Raw genomic sequence first — 17018 nt, 5'->3', positions numbered from 1 at the left:
AATGGAGTTTGCATGCACCGAGCTACCCAGCGATTTACGCCATTATTTTTCGATCCTCGCGGAGGATTACCGAAGGGCGCCCAACCCGGAAACCCAGCGCAGCGCCGTAGAGGTGGCGGTGTGGTCCTTGGAGGACGAGGGCGGCGTGCTAGAAATCCCCAGTGTCCGCCGCCTCTACGAACAATTGTGCGCGCGGCTTGAGGAGCTAAGCAGCGCACTCGACGCCACACCCGCATCCACGTCGTCCGCTCGGGCCACGCCAGCCCCGGTTGCCCCGCCGATGTTTTCGGTTTCCTCCGCCCAGCCCCGTCAGACCGTCATGATTGCACCAACCTGCCCAGCCCCACGTTTACGCCGCTGGGAGGATTTCCTGCTCTCGTGCGGTCCCCTGTCTCCGTGGTCTCCAGTCCAGCCGCGCGCTGTTCAGTCTCCAGTCCAGCCGCGCGCTGTTCAGTCTCCAGTCCAGCCGCGCGCTGTTCAGTCTCCAGTCCAGCCGCGCGCTGTTCAGTCTCCAGTCCAGCCGCGCGCTGTTCAGTCTCCAGTCCAGCCGCGCGCTGTTCAGTCTCCAGCCCAGCCGCGCGCTGTTCAGTCTCCAGTCCACGTTCTAGCCCAGTCGAGCCCAGCCCAGTCGAGCCCAGTTCAGGTTTCAGCCCAGTCGAGTCCAGTCCAGTCGAGCCCAGTTCAGTCTCCAGTCCAGTCGAGCCCAGTTCAGTCTCCAGTCCAGTCGAGCCCAGTTCAGTCTCCAGCCCAGTCGAGCCCTGTACAGTCTCCAGTCCAGTCGAGCCCTGTACAGTCTCCAGTCCAGTCGAGCCCTGTTCAGTCTCCAGTCCAGTCGAGCCCTGCTCAGTCTCCAGTCCAGTCGAGCCCTGTTCAGTCTCCAGTCCAGTCGAGCCCTGTTCAGTCTCCAGTCCAGTCGCGCGCTGTTCAGTCTCCAGCCCAGTCGAGCCCAGTTCAGTCTCTAGTCCACGTTCTAGCCCAGTCGAGCCCAGTCCAGTCGAGCCCAGTCCAGTCGAGCCCAGTTCAGGTTTCAGCCCAGTCGAGCCCAGTCCAGTCGAGCCCAGTTCAGGTTCCAGCCCAGTCGAGCCCAGTCCAGTCGAGCCCAGTTCAGGTTCCAGCCCAGTCGAGCCCAGTCCAGTCGAGCCCAGTCCAGTCGAGCCCAGTCCAGTCGAGCCCAGTTCAGGTTCCAGCCCAGTCGAGCCCAGTTCAGGTTCCAGTCCAGTCGAGCCCAGCCCAGTCGAGCCCAGTTCAGGTTCCAGTCCAGTCGAGCCCAGTCCAGTCGAGCCCAGTTCAGGTTCCAGTCCAGTCGAGCCCAGTTCAGGTTCCAGCCCAGTCGAGCCCAGTCCAGTCGAACCCCGTCCAGTCCAGTCCTGTCCCAGTTCGGCCCAGTCCTGTCCCAGTTCAGTCCAGTCACGCGCAGGTCTTGTCCCAGGCAGAGGACACCACCTGTCGAACGGGTGCTAGGCACACCCGATCAGGCCCGACGTCTCCTCCGTCGAGCTCGGCAACTGTAAGCAGTCATGCCGGCTCCGGAGGGGACGCCGTCCCAGTCCCTGTCGGCCATGTTGAGGTCGTTCCAGTTCCTGTCGGCCATGTTGAGGTCGTTCCAGTTCCTGTCGGCCATGTTGAGGTCGTTCCAGTTCCTGTCGGCCATGTTGAGGTCGTTCCAGTTCCTGTCGGCCATGTTGAGGTCGTTCCAGTTCCTGTCGGCCATGTTGAGGTCGTTCCAGTTCCTGTCGACCATGTTGAGGTCGTTCCAGTTCCTGTCCCTGTCGGCCATGTCGAGGTCGTTCCAGTTCCTGTCCCTGTCGGCCATGTCGAGGTCGTTCCAGTTCCTGTCGGCCATGTTGAGGTCGTTCCAGTTCCTGTCCCTGTCGACCAAATTGAGGTCGTTCCAGTTCCTGTCCCTGTCGACCAAGTTGAGGTCGTTCCAGTTCCTGTCCCTGTCGACCAAGTTGAGGGCGTTCCCGTAGGCCAAGTTGAGGGCGTTCCCGTAGGCCAAGTAGAGGGCGTTCCCGTAGGCCAAGTAGAGGGCGTTCCCGTAGGCCAAGTAGAGGGCGTTCCCGTAGGCCAAGTAGAGGGCCTTCCCGTAGGCCAAGTAGAGGGCGTTCCCGTAGGCCAAGTTGAGGGCGTTCCCGTAGGCCAAGTTGAGGGCGTTCCCGTAGGCCAAGTTGAGGGCGTTCCCGTAGGCCAAGTAGAGGGCGTTCCCGTAGGCCAAGTAGAGGTCACCCCTGTCTCTGACCCCGTTCCTGTCGGCCCTGTAGCGGTCGTTCCAGTCCCCGTCACCCTTGGAGCCGCAGCGCCCGCCGGCCTCCAGGAGGAGGCAGCCCCTGCGGCAGTTCCTGCGCACCTCCAGGAGGAGGTCGCGCCAGTCGCAATTCCTGCGCACCTCCAGGAGGAGGTCGCGCCAGTCGCAGTTCCTGCGCACCTCCAGGAGGAGGTCGCGCCAGTCGCAGTTCCTGCGCACCTCCAGGAGGGGGTCGCGCCAGCTGCAGCTCCTGCGCACCTCCAGGAGGAGGTCGCGCCCGTCGCAGTCCCGGCGGACCTCCAGGAGGGGGTCGCGCCCGTCGCAGCCCCGGCGGACCTCCAGGAGGGGGTCGCGCCCGTCGCAGTCCCGGCGGACCTCCAGGAGGGGGTCGCGCCCGTCGCAGTCCCGGCGGACCCCCAGGAGGGGGTCGCGCCCGTCGCAGTCCCGGCGGACCCCCAGGAGGGGGTCGCGCCCGTCGCAGTCCCGGCGGACCCCCAGGAGGGGGTCGCGCCCGTCGCAGTCCCGGCGGACCCCCAGGAGGGGGGTCGCGCCCGTCGCAGTCCCGGCGGACCCCCAGGAGGGGGTCGCGCCCGTCGCAGTCCCGGCGGACCTCCAGGAGGGGGTCGCGCCCGTCGCAGTTCCGGCGGACCTCCAGGAGGGGGTCGCGCCCGTCGCGGCTCCGGCCGCACCTGCATCGGTTCCTGGCGGCTCGGCTCCGGCCGCACCTGCATCAGTTCCTGGCGGCTCGGCTCCGGCCGCACCTGCATCGTTTCCTGGCGGCTCGGCTCCGGCCGCACCTGCATCGTTTCCTGGCGGCTCGGCTCCGGCCGCACCTGCATCGGTTCCTGGCGGCTCGGCTCCGGCCGCACCTGCATCGGTTTCCTGGCGGCTCCGGCTCCGGCCGCACCTGCAATCGGTTCCTGGCGGCTCGGCTCCGGCCGCACCTGAATCGGTCCCTGGCGGCCCGGCTCCGGCCGCACCTGCATCGGTTTCCCTGGCGGCCCGGCTCCGGCCGCACCTGCATCGGTTCCTGGCGGCTCGGCTCCGGCCGCACCTGCATCGGTTTCCTGGCGGCCCGGCTCCGGCCGCACCTGCATCGGTTCCTGGCGGCCCGGCTCCGGCCGCACCTGCATCGGTTCCTGGCGGCCCGGCTCCGGCCGCATCTGTACCTGCGTCTCGTCGCAGAGGTCCAAGGAGGACGTCTCCACGTCTGTCTTCGTCTCTGGTTCCTGTCTCGTCTCGGTCTCGGCTGCCGGACTGGTGGCTTCGCCCTCGGCGCTTCCGGCCGTTTGGATGGCGCTGCCTCCTGCGGCGACGTCCGCCTCGACCCCTCGGTCTCCAGGATCAGCGTCCGCCTGGAGGACATCGCCGTTCGGGGGGGTCCCCGTGGACGCTGGCCCAGCCCAAGGGCACTGGGGGTGCCCCCCTGCCTCAGTGGCGGTTGAGCAGGATCTCGCCGCGTCCCCACCCTCCGTGAGGGACTCCCTGGACTCTGTGTTTTACCTGGTCGTGGACTTTGTTTTTGTCTTGTGGACGTTCATGTTGGGTTTTTCTTGATTATGGGACTCGTTCTGGTTTTGTTTTTCGGGTGGGTCCTCTGGTCTGTCGTGTACGGGCGTGCGTTTTTGCTTTGATGGGGGTTCCCGTTTTTGCCCTCCCCCAGTCCGCCCTCCGCCCGCCCTGTCAGTGTCCGTGCGGGTTGTTTTTGGTTCTTGCCCTCCGCCGGTCCTCCCTCCGCCCGCCCTGCTCGGTTTTTTTTTTTCTTTGGTCGTCTGGAATCCGCCCTTGGGAGGGGGGTACTGTCACGATCTGGGTTTTGTTTCCTGTTGTTTCCTTGTCTTATTTTGGTTCCAGGTTCCATTTCCGGTTTTATTTTGGTAGCACTCCCGGTTTCTGTTTCTGTTCCTGCTTTACTTCCTGTTATCAGTTCTGTTCTCCCTAGCTCATTGCCCACACCTGTCTGTAATCAGTTAATCACTCACCTGTGTATTTAACCACCACCTTTGTCCTCAGTTCCCCGCCAGATCGTTGTTTGTGTGTTTACCGTTGTTCGCTGTTCCTGTCCGGCCGTGTTTGGTGTACCCCGTTCTCTGCTCTGCACGTTACCGAACTCGTTTGTGTTTCCTCGTTCTAGTGTTCGTGTGTCGTCGTGCTTTCCCAGTTCATTGTTCCTGCCGTGTCTTCGTGTTTCCTGGTTTTTGATGTTCGACCTTGTACTCCTGCCTGTTACCGACCATTGCCTGCCTGACCACGCTTCACCGCCTTACGTTTGTATGAACCCTGCCTGTTCCTGACGCTGCCTCTGCCTAAACCTGGAATAAACCACGCTCTGATCACCGTCAACCTGTGTTGCTGTGCATTTGGGTCCTCATCCGAGCGATCGCTGACATTTCTCACATTTAACTAAATGACACAACATGTCTTCTTACATTTAGGTAAATGTGCAAAAGTGTAAGTCTATGTAAATGTTTAATGTTCAATGTAAATGTTAAATGTTAAATGTAAATGTTAAATGTTAAATGTTCGCCGAGTGAAAAACTGAATATGAATAAAACTGGAACGGGAGGGAGTCGGAGCTGGCGGCCATGATGGCTTCGACTTCAGGTTTCTCTTCAGTATTTTCGTCCACCGATCCAGAGTCAGATGTGGGCGGAGCTATGCCCACATCTGACTCTTAACATTTAACATTTACATTTAACATTTAGATTTCAAATTTCAAATTTAGATTTAACATTTTACATTTACATTTAACATCTACATTTAACATTTACATTTTATATTTAACATTTACATTTAGACTTTTGCACATTTAACTAAATGTGAGAAAACATGTTGTGTCATTTAGTTAAATGTGGGAAAACTAGTTATAGGTGCTCCTTTTACATTAGAACCACTCAATTAACAAACACTAAAGCTCAGTGTACGTCTTATTTTTATTTTTAAGTACTTGCAGCTCTTCACTCGAATCACACATATTTGAAAATTAAATAAAATAATACAAATCCAAACATTTGATATTTGACATCTGAATCTTGTGTTTTAATATCTCACTGTTGTGTCTTCTTAAAACTGTGAGACGACAAAGCTAAATTTTAACCACACAGACTAAACAGGTCACAGTTAACATGAAGGTAAATGTGCTCAGTGTGTAGAACCACTGTTGAGAACCAAACACATAAACTGACCAACTATTAGTTTCTTGGTTTTAACTGCATATGTGTCTAAGAAGCTGAAATTAAAAGCAGCAGCTGAAGCATCTAAAACCTCAACACAGACCAGCGTCTACTGATAAAACAGACCTGTAGCCATTTAAAAATAGTCACTACATCTGTCAGAAACTGTGGCTTTAAGCTTTACTTGTGAGAAAGTCAAACATCATCTACTTCACCAAAGTCTTTGAAGACTCATCTCCTCTGACTGTGCCCATAGCAAAGCAGACCCAGCAGCAGCACAGACATCAGCACAGTCAGAACAATTCTCAGGACCAGGAAGGCGTGGACGAAGCCTGAGGAACACGTGTCTCTGTGATGGGCTGCAAACACAAGAGTGGATATGAGTCGGTGGTATCAGTTCAGCTCAGGTTAGCATTTTAGCATTTTAGCAGGTTAGCAGATTAGCAGATTAGCAGATTAGCACGTTAGCAGGTTAGTTGATTAGCAGGTTAGCATCTTAGCACGTTAGCAGGTTAGCAGGTTGCGGTTCCAGTAAGTTAAATGACAGTTCAGTGTTGGACCTTTAACCGCCAGCCAGCCGGGCGCTGACGCTCCTCCTCCAGACAGGCTGCAGCTGTAGAAGCCTTCGTCGGCCTTGGACACGCTGTGCAGCGTCGTCCTCCCTGTAGCGCTGCTCCGCAGGAAGACGCCGTCTTTGTAGAAAGCAGCTGTGGAGTTGGGAGAGATGCTGTTCTTACGGCAGAGCAGAGTCACATTAACGCCCTCCATCACAGGCAGGACGGGACAGAGCAGGACCACGGCATCGGCTAGAAGACAACGGCTGGGGTTCAGATTGTGCTGGAGCCACGACGGGCGGAGGTAGAAGATGATGTGTTATATTAAAAGCTGGTGTCATAGGTGTCAATGTGCTCAGTAAAGGGTCCGCATTAGTTTTCCCTCCCTACAAACAGAACCTGATGTAACGGCCGTGGGTCGTCCAGTTGCATCCCGTTGCTATGGTTACCTCTGACAAGCAGCCGGCTCTGGGGGGACTCTCCTGCTCCGGGGACGCTGCATTTGTAGAGTCCTTCATCAGACTGGGACACGCTGTGGACGCTCATCTCCCCCGTGGAGCTTCTTGCTACGAGCCGTCCGTCTTTGTAGAAATCAGCTGTGGAGCTGGAGGAAACCTTCTGTCTGCAGCGCAGAGTCACGCTCACGCCCTCCGTCACAGGAAGGACCGGACTCACCAGGATCACGGACCCGGCTGAACGGGTGACAGAGAGGCGTGAAAGCGGCGCGCGGCGGCGGCGCCGGCGGCGCAGACGTGGACCCACCGGTGACGGAGATGTTGACGGCGCCGCTCCTCTGCCCCGTCTCCGTCTCACACCAGTAGCGGCCGCTGTCTCCTGGATAGGCTGTTTCCACGGTGCAGGAGAAGCTGCTCCACGGGCTCTGGAGGTCACACAGGGTGAGGAAGCCCTCGGCGTTCCTGAGGCCTCGGAGCTGAGAGGAGCCGCTCAGACCCTGGCAGTGAAAGGACACGGCCTCGTACTGGAAGTACTGCAGGCGGCTGGTGACGGCCCAGAAGTCTGCGTCTGTCAGCGAGTCAGAGGACGTTAGGAGGAGGACCAGGCCTGAACGGGCGCCGTGTGTGAGACGCTGCTCACCGCTGCTCTCCACGCGTGAACCCGGCAGAACCAGAAGCAGCATCGCTAGGGAACAAAGGACCGTCAGTGACTTTTAGCAGCGGACACAGAAGCCGCTGAAGCTGCAGAACTCACAGAGCCGCAGGCAGAGACCTGGAGCCTCCATGTCGTGTGGACGCGTCTTCATGCTGTGACTGACTGTCAGTGTGTGTGTGATCCCACGTCTGCCTCAGTCGCTCCAACCACAGAACGCTGCCTGAGCAGCTCCCACCTCTCACCGGGCTCTGCCCACTTCCCTCTGCTGCTCGGGACTTCCTCATCCTTCTGCTTCACATCACTTTTATGAAGCACAAACCAAAAGTCGGTCAATATTTAAGAACAGTCTTAACAGGAATAAGATTTACTGATTTAACTTTTAACGACTTACAGAACCAGGACTGTGCAGCACAGACTACCTGCCAAAATAGTAACTATCAGTGACTTTTAATGAATTAAAAACAGTATATAATTCTAGCAGCCTGTCTGGGTTTAGTTTCCACATAATGTACTGGTTTCCAGTAGCGTCACGAGGATTTGTTTCATATCATCTCTGGGGTTTTCTACTTCCCTCTGTTTCATAGACAGTAAATGATTCTTACTCTGCTTCTACCATTAAACTCTGTAGATGAGAAGTAAAAATCCATATGTTGCTTCTCATTAAATAAATCCTAAATGGTAAGGGCTGCAATATTGAGCTTGGTGTCATTGGAAAAGAATCTCCTTCTAGTTGTCAAAGAAAGAAACTGAATTGCTAATAGTTATAATGGAGCAAAATAACAGAAACACAAACCTGAGATAATTTTTTGATAAATCCTCGCCTGGATTTTTCCCTTTTATCTATAGACAAATAGGTCCCTGGTGACTGGTAGCAGGACAAAAAACAAAAGGGATCTAAAAGAATCAAGTCTTATGCATTTATTTATCAATAAATAAATAAAAATAGAGTTAAAAACCCATATGAGACCTATTTCTTTACTCCATCACTCTTTAAATTTATTACATTTTATTCATAGGTAGGAAAAAGCAGGCTTCACTTTCTGGCCTTCTGACATGACATTCAGACACTGTGGAAAATTGATGTTTTAATATGAACGATTCGTTCAATATGAACAAATCTTTTCTATGACTCTAAGGACGCTGCGTATGCCGCATAGACCAGAAATAAACAATGCAAACTGACACAAAACTCACAGGTTAAACTAAAGATCACTGCAGAGCAGGAATCTAAATGACCATCCTAAAACACAAAACACAAAACATGCAAACTGTATCTGAGATCAAAACCTAAATAGCACAAAACTAACAGAAGTACTAACTGGTCAACTGAAGATCACTGCTGAGCAGGAAACTAAATAAACCATACTAAGAACACTAAACATGCAAACAACAGTACCTAACACAATCCATGAACAAACACACAAACCTGGACAGAGCGCACAATGACATGGTAACATGTAACATGTAATGCACCAACAAAGACTGTGCACAAACTGAGGTCTTAAATACAAGACAAGACAGGTGAACCAGATCAAACTAATTACAGGAAACAGAAACAAGGACACAAAACCAAAGGGTGAAACCAGGCTGCCCCTGGTGGCGTGGAGCCCAGTCACAACAGCTCGTCCATATTAAATCAAATCAACCAATCTTTACAACTAGGCTATGTACCACAGGCTTTTAAGGTGGCTGTGGTCAAACCTCTATTGAAAAAAACAACCCTTGACCCTGGACAACTAGCCAACTATAGGCCCATTTCAAATTTACCCTTTATTTCCAAGATTCTTGAAAAAATGGTGGCTAAACAATTATCTGATCACCTGAGTGGGAAAACCTGTACAAAGATTTTCAGTCAGGATTTAAAAAACATCATAACACAGAAACAGCTCTGGTTAGAGTCACTAATGATCTTCTATTAGCTTCGGACAATGGTCTAGTTTCTGTCCTTGTCCTGTTAGATCTTAGTGCTGCATTTGATACAATTGATCATAACATTCTATTACAGACACTAGAACATAGAATCAGGATTAAAAGAACAGCATTGGGATGGTTTAAATCCTATTTGTTGAACAGAAAACAGACTTCGAGAGGCAGGGTACATCCTGGACAGGTCGCCAGTCCATCGCAGGGACAGACAGACAACCATTGACACACACTCACACACACAGCGACCAATGAACCTAACGCATGTTTTTGGACCGTGGGAGGAAGAATCTGGAGAAAACCCATGCGAACACGGGGAGAACATGCAGACTCCACACAGAGAGGCACCCAGGGTGGACCGGTTGCTGTGAGGCGACAGTGCTACTGTACCCACTGCACCACCGGCCGCCCTCACTTTGTGTAGTGAAAAAATAAATAACTGTATAATATGTTTTTTTCTGTTTTTATCACCATCCTGCTGGTCCAAAGAAAGCAAAAGATCATTCAAGTGACCCTTCAAAGCTTTTCTACAGTCCTCTAGACCTGGGCGGCACCAGCTGCTCTGACTGGGGAAGGAGAAATCTTTGTATAACTATATATAGTTCATGTGGAGCTTCTTCTACTACTACTGCTTTAGTAATACTTTCATGTTACTAGTGGGCAGGCAGGTTATTACCAGCAGAAGGAAGCGTTTCAGCACACGGGTTCAGTGTCAACAAGTAGAACAAGTTAGATGAGAACGAACGAGCTGGAGACGTTGCCTCAGCAATGATCAAGTCATCATGCAAACACAGGTACGTCGTCTTCCTACAGTAACTATTCTGTAAATTCTACAGCTTAGACTCTCATAAGTTACTACAACTAGAGAGTTTGTAATAGAGAGCAGCGTTAAGATCTGCTTCATGTCATTTAAACAAGATAATCAACTACTTTGACAGCAACTTCTGCTAAAATGATTGAAATGAATGAAAACCATTTGAGTAAAACCAGATCTGTTTGTATAAAACTGCAAACTAATGTAAAAACGTGATTAGTTGTAAAGGTCATTCAGTGAATGGACTGACAACAACAAGTCACTAAGCTACTATTTACCATCTAATGGTTACACTGATAATTATAAAAATGCGATGAGATTTACTAAATTATGAATAAACAACACTTTAAAGCTGAAAAAGTCAAAAGTTAAAATTTGAAGACAGCGTTAGAGACCGTAAGTGAAACTATTTTTGACTGGTTTAATTGCCTTTGGCAGCAACATCTTCCATGAGCAGCAACACAGGGTTCAGGGAAGCTCAGTCCGGTCTTTCTAATTTGAGCTGCTTCTCAGCCACATTCTTAGTGTGACGTGTTTGAGCTCTGGCTCTGAGCCTCAACAAGATGGAGACCTTGTGTCTTTGAAGTTAAAGATAATTCCACATAAGAACATGAAAATGAAACCATCTGAAAAGTAAAGATGGTGGAACATCAAGAGGCTACTGGCTTCAAGGCCAGCTGAATGATTTGTATGTTTTTCAGTGAACGGCTTCATTTGTCTCAACCTACCAACACTTATCATCTTCCTCATGTACAGAACTCCCGTCTGTTTCCTCTCAGGGTTTGGGTTCTCTGTCTTCTGCTTCGCTGCTGCAGCGGTAACTCACATAAACACACAGTTCATAAACTGTTCTCACACGGTGATAAACAGTTTAGCCTTTGTCCAGTTAATGTTTCAGTTGTCCAGTAGAGAAACAACAAGGTTGATGAAGTACAAAAAATAAAGTAACTTTACTTCCTCACAGGTGACTCTGAGCTGATCGGTTCCTCTCAGCCAATAGTAGCTCGAGTTGGTGATGACGTCACGTTACCGTGTCACCTTGAACCTGCCCTGGATGTTGATACGATGGCGTTGGAGTGGACGAGGCCTGACCTGAACCAGTTTTGTGTATGTGTGGCGATCTGGTCAGGAGTTGGTCAACGACATCCATCCATCGTACAGAGGCAGAACATCCATGTTCTCTGATCAGCTGAAGGAGGGAAACATTTCCCTGAAGCTCTCTGAGGTAGAACTGTCTGACAGAGGAACCTACAGGTGCTTCATTCCTAAACTCAGCAAACAGGCACTGGTTACGCTCATTGTTGGTGAGTGGACAGTTTATAATAGGAGCTTCTACATTAGAGCAGCGTGGAGCTTCTCATGTCACTGGATCTTTGAGCTTTAGATTCAACAGGTGCAAACAGATGGAGACATTTTTTATACAAATATGTCACATTAATTAAACTTTTGTCTCAGCACCAGATGCTGTTTCCTCCCCCGTCATCAGTTTATCAGGACTCGACAGAGACAGAGGTGGAGTGGTGCTGGAGTGTAGGAGTGGAGGCTGGTTCCCAGAGCCTGAGCTGCTGTGGCTGGACGCTGAGGGAAAGCTCCTCTCTGCTGGACCTACAGAGACAGTCAGAGGTTCTGATGACCTCTATACTGTCAGCAGCAGAGTGACTGTGGACAAGAGACACAGCAGCAGATACACATGCAGAGTCCAGCAGACCTCCATCAACCACAAAACAGAGGCTCACATTGAAGTTACAGGTTAATCTCCAATATACAACAGTGATTGTTGTTTTACTTTACAACAGCTCTTACTGTACTTGTTTTTTATGGTTCCAGATGATTTCTATAAGGTCCAGTTCACCACTTCCTCAGTAGCTTTGTCTGTTGCTTTGGTTGTTTGCATCATATTGGTTGCTGTGTTGAGCTTTTTGATGTGGAAACAAAGAAACAGAATCAGTGAGTAACACGAGTTTATGTTTTAGTGTAATATACTTTTTTTACCTTTGCACTTTTGTACTATTACAAAGAAGGAAGATTTGTTTTACAACTGCGCTGTTTCTTCTTACAGGGTCCAAGAGAAGTCACAATAGAGAAAATGGCCAAAGACAAAGATCTACAGAACTAGAGGAAATGCTGAGAAAAGATGAAAGAGATTCAAGGAGAGAAGCAAATGTTACACAAGTAAGACACAAACAAAAGTATTTAATCCTTATTTTTTTTCAGGTCTGAGATGTGTGATATACAGTAATGTCCAGCTGCTTCCCTGCTGTCCTGTGTTGTGTTCCCAATGCTGGACAATGAGCCTCATTTGTCAGCTCAATCTGACTCTGTGTGTTCTCCAGCTAGTTCTAAAGCTATCTGTTTGGAACAGTTGCAGAGTAACTAGTCGTCTGGCGCTAGTAACGCCAAGCTCGTGGGGTTGAATCTAGCCACAGGAGTTACACGCCAGTGGCACAAAAACTTGCCAACAACAACCATGCAAATCATTCGATGTGGTGACCCCTGATGGGAAAAAGCTGAAAGCAGTTACGTAATATAATCCTAAAGTCATGGTAGAAAGCAGACTTTATATTGCTGTATGTTTCTGTTGTGTCTAGTTTGACATATAGACAAAGACAAACAGTAGTAAAGTGAACAGACCAACCTCTGTGTTCTCCACCTCTTTCTTCTGTTTCTGCTTCTTTTTTTGCTTGAGTGGTTAAAGTTCAATATATCTTATGTTTCAGCTGTTTCTTTTAAATTGAACAGAAACAATTTGATTTTTTTTTGCACTAATCAGATAACATCTAAATCAAGTGAGGAAACTAAACTGAATTGAATTAGAAGATAAAAACTCACCAACCATCAATTCAGTGTCCTGTTTTCAGTACATTAATTGAAATGAGTTTCCAAACAATCAGAAGCAGAACTGTCAAGTTTGTAACATTTCAACACATCTGACTTCATCTCTGTCTATCAGCTCCAGGATGAAAAGGAGGACCAACTGAAGGAAGAGTTGGAGAAGGAGAAAAAGGAGGTTGGTTGGTTAACTCCACTATTGCTGTTCTCTGTATGGGTCAGTTCACTTACACTGAGTTAAGCATTATTACTTATTATTATCAAACTCCTGCTTGTTGAATAAAAGATTTTTATACCAAAAAATCAAGCACAAGTCATTGTTGATTTCATGCAGAATTAAACCTAAAAAACACAATGTTTCTCTCTAACAGTTGGGGGAAGAAAAGTGGAACATGGAGGAAAAGAAGAGGAAATTGGAGGAAGAAAAGAAAACGGAGGAAGAAAAGATGGAGGATAAAAAAAACATGGAGGAAGAAGAAAAGAAGATAGAAGAAGGAAAGAGGAAGATGGAAGAAGAGAAGAGGACAATGGAAGAGGAAAAGAAGAAGATGGAGGACAAAAAAAAGGAGATGGAGGAAGAGGAGAAGAAGATAGAAGAAGGAAAGAGGAAGATGGAAGAAGAGAAGAGAACAATGGAAGAGGAAAAGAAGAAGATGGAGTACAAAAAAAAGGAGATGGAGGAAGAAGGGAAGAAAATGGAGAATACAAAAAAGAAGATGGAAGAAGAAAAGAAGATGATGGATGATAAAAAAGAGAAGATGGAGGAAGAGGAGAACAAGATAGAAGAAGGAAAGAGGAAGATGGAAGAAGAGAAAAAGGTGATAAAGAAAGAAAAGAAGATGATGGAGGAAGAGAAGAGGAAGATGAAGGAAAGTCTCAAAAAGCAGGTTGACATGATTTGTATTAATAAGGAAAAAATCTCTTATTTATTCAAAAGATGTTTTGGAGAACAAGGGCAGTGTGATCCAGCAGTGGAAGGAGAAACTAGGCAGAAACTTAAGAGGTTCATGTTCAACTGCTGTAGATAAATAGATTTTAACACACCTATTAAGTATAAACCTAACTATTAGTTAATCACTGATTAAAAATAAATACAGAAAATGTATTCAACCTTTAACCCTGAGCCAGACAATGTTGTGTGTGTGTCTCACCCTCAGACAGTGGACACCAATGTACACAATCACATAAGCAGCTCTAACATTAAATTCATTTCTGTGGACATCAACAATTCTGATGATTCTATCTTCCTCAGAAACAATTCCAACAAGGTAATTTTGATGCTACCAACAACCCGATGGTACCATCATGCATTGGAACAAACCTATTTACAGTTATGCATGTTTTAATACACTGAATATTGATATGTTTCCAAATGTTGGTCCTGCAGGAAATATCTCTGGAAGGCTGTAAGCTAAAAATAGAGATCAATAATGATGGGCCAGTCTTTCACACATTTCAGGACACATTCATTCTCAAGCATGGAGAATCTCCCCCGGTGAGTATTTGCTGTTGCTTTCATTGTTTGCTGGCTATATCTGTTTGGTTTTGCTTATTTATTATTTTCATGCACCCCCACTGCTAAATTCCCTGTGTTCTGAAACCCCTGAAATCAGACCTTGTATTGTGAATAAACAACTGCATACAGTTTAATTCTTTCTTTTCTTATGTTACACCTGCATGTCACGAACCAGGACTCTAATAGTAACCTCTTTGTATATATCGTGGTATATATTATATTTATATTCTTTGTAATGTTGTTTATGGATTGTAATTTATTTATTTTACAGATTCACCTAAAAGAAAAGCTGAAACCTGCAGATAAACTGCAGGTCCACCTAATCAACACAGAAGAGTTCCTAGTCAGCACTTTTAAGTAAAAAATGAAATTTAACTCTTTTTTGTCCTGTCCAGCAGTGCAACAAGCAGCATGTAATACTACCTAGGAGCACAACCAATGCCACGCTCGCTTCTCTGTCACAATTGCACATTCTCTCACTCAAGCATGCTCATGCTTGGCCTTTTCTCCTGCTTAAAGAAAAAACACACATATGGTTTCTGGGACAGGGATATTAAGGACCATGGATACATTTTTGGGTGACACAGCCTTAAATTAAACACTCTCCTCTTCGTTATCAGTTACCCTAGAATGTTTCATAAATCACTCGCAAAGCTAGATTTCAACTAGCACAGGGAGATCCATGTTCTCACACGATGACAAACCGTGTGATAAACGGTGATAAACCAGCTCCAGCCTCCTGCGGAGCCTATCCCAGCTGTCTTTGGGCGATAGGTGGGGTACACGCTGCACAGGTCACCAGTCCAGGGAATCGAACACAGAACCTTCTCGCTGTGAGGAACTGCACCACCGTGCCGCCCGCACAGGGAGGTGGCAGTCATAAACTTGAAATGCAAACTCATCAAGGAAAGAGAAGACTTTATTTGGACTCAAAGTTCTGATTCAGATGTACCGGAGCCTTCAATTGTCATGAAACTGATGCCATTGTATTCAGTGGACAATGTACTTTGATTTGATGTGACTTTGAAATCTAGGCGATGATTTGTCATGAGGTTACAGGTTTCCAGAATTATCTCAGGCAGATGAGCAACAGGTGTTTCACACACACACACACACACACACACACACACACACACACACACACACACACACACACACACACACACACACACACACACACACACCAGGTGGGATCCATAGACATACTGTAATGGTGTTATGATTAAAGGTAACTCCACAACACCAAAATCATTTGATTACTAAAACCCAGACATGACTTAAGTATTAATTGTTATTTAGTAATTGTTATTTATGTATATTTTCCCTATTTGGTTAGTTAGTGATGAGACAAAGTATCCTGCAATATTTTTTTAATTGTATCAGCATGTAATCAGTACATGTAAGACTTTAATAATTGCCTTTGAGTTTCACTGTTAATGCTTTTTTAGTCATCATATTAATTGGAATGAATGATTATTTGTTGTGTTGTGCCATAATGAAACTTTGAGCCTGATTGAAAGAAAAAAAAGATAGTTTAGTCCCAATTTAAGATTAATGGATAGATTGATGTTTTTTTATTTTTTTATTTTGAGATGAAGGTTGGAACTTCTTCCTCAAGGTCTTGCCACTGGCTGCACTCATCCTCTCTTTAGTTCAGTGAGGGCCCCTAGTTATTGAATAAGTGTAAAAATGTATCTTCAAATCAAATTCCATCTTCCCCTGAACTGAATCTGTCTCCACTGATCCTAATCCTGACCATGACGGTGCCTTTTTATCACTCAGACACTTATAAACCGCCTCTGTTAACTCAGTTTTTATGATGTAGCACATTGCTTTAAAATCTGTTAAGAAACACATTCATTATGTTGAATTTCAACCTTTTCTACCAGTTAAACAAAAAACAAGCTGAAGTGTTCTTCTCCACAATGTGAATGACATGATGGAAATGAATCTACAGATGATGGTGGAAAACCAAGAAACCAACAACGATAAGGTACATCCTTCTGTCCTACCTTCAGCTAATTCTGTGTAACTTTCTACTAAAATTGTCATTGTACAACATATGATCACCTGCGCCGCAGGAGACGCGCTCGCTCAGGTGAGCTGCTGCGTCTCCGCCGGCGCAGATTACGCACTGCGCTGCCCGCGATATTCCTCTCCAACGTGCGCTCACTTTGCAATAAAACGGACAAACTAACCGTGCTGCTCAACAAAAAGAGACTTTTCCACATCCTGTGTTTTACGGAGACGTGGCTGTATGGCAGGCCCCAATCGTCACAAGAACGGCGTTTCCAAAACGCGTCTTGTCAGTTTGTGATACGTCTGAACAAAACAAGACGCGTCTCGTGACGCATCTCGAAAAAAAACGAGACGCATCACAACCTGACATGACGCGTTTTGGAAACGCCGTTCTTGTGACCCTCTAGGCTTTCCATAGGGGGCTGTGCGGCCTCGTACCGGACGCTGCGCTGCAGCTGTGGGGATTCCAGCTGCAACGAGCGGAAAGACGCACAGAGCTTTACGGCAAAACGAAAGGAGGTGGAATATGTTTCTACAGCAACACCGGCTGGTGCAGCGATCCGACCACATCATGGTGCACCTGATTCCATTGTACAGGCAGAAATTAAAACTCTGCAAGCCGGTTGTGAGGACCTGTAATAAGTGGACCAGTGAAGCTGTGTGGGAACATCAGTTTGAAGACTTCAGCTCTGCCTTCAACACAACAGTTCCATCCCTGCTCCATTAAACTCTCCAGCTGAATGTGCCTGACTCCACCTGCAGGTGGATCACAGACTTCCTCACTCACAGACAGCAGCGTGTGAGGCTGAGGAAGCTCGTCTCTGATCCCTGGACC

General features: G+C 48.1%; 2 protein-coding genes across 4 annotated transcripts; one reads left to right on the top strand and one right to left on the bottom strand.

Moving 5' to 3' along the window:
• Positions 1 to 5160: 5160 nt before the first annotated feature.
• Positions 5161 to 7318, bottom strand: LOC114868839 (sialoadhesin-like). Of its 3 annotated transcripts, XM_055513830.1 has the most exons (6): positions 7182 to 7318; positions 7068 to 7112; positions 6735 to 6995; positions 6422 to 6664; positions 5979 to 6224; positions 5161 to 5777 (listed from the first exon to the last, which is right to left on the bottom strand). In XM_055513830.1, the coding sequence occupies exons 1-6, from the start codon at positions 7231 to 7233 to the stop codon at positions 5650 to 5652; spliced, it is 975 nt and encodes a 324-aa protein (XP_055369805.1). In that variant the 5' UTR covers positions 7234 to 7318; the 3' UTR covers positions 5161 to 5649. The 3 variants fall into 3 exon arrangements, with proteins under 3 accessions (XP_055369805.1, XP_055369803.1, XP_040929358.2); XM_055513828.1 differs by having other exon boundaries at positions 6735 to 7112; XM_041073424.2 differs by having other exon boundaries at positions 5979 to 6125; positions 6735 to 7112.
• A 2440-nt stretch (positions 7319 to 9758) lies between these two features.
• On the top strand, positions 9759 to 16517 carry LOC114843698 (butyrophilin subfamily 3 member A2-like). Its single transcript, XM_029130513.3, is given in 12 exon segments — positions 9759 to 9799; positions 10599 to 10636; positions 10784 to 10916; positions 10918 to 11123; positions 11275 to 11568; positions 11647 to 11766; positions 11879 to 11991; positions 12770 to 12826; positions 13020 to 13535; positions 13806 to 13916; positions 14036 to 14143; positions 14436 to 16517. Coding segments are annotated over 12 exon segments (1812 nt in total). The 5' UTR covers positions 9759 to 9773; the 3' UTR covers positions 14526 to 16517.
• Positions 16518 to 17018: the final 501 nt, after the last annotated feature.

Source organism: Betta splendens, chromosome 2, assembly GCF_900634795.4.
Source record: "Betta splendens chromosome 2, fBetSpl5.4, whole genome shotgun sequence".
Taxonomy (NCBI): domain Eukaryota; kingdom Metazoa; phylum Chordata; class Actinopteri; order Anabantiformes; family Osphronemidae; genus Betta; species Betta splendens.
The sequence above is the reverse complement of the archived record's forward strand: the minus strand, read 5'-3'. Positions and strand labels throughout refer to the sequence as shown.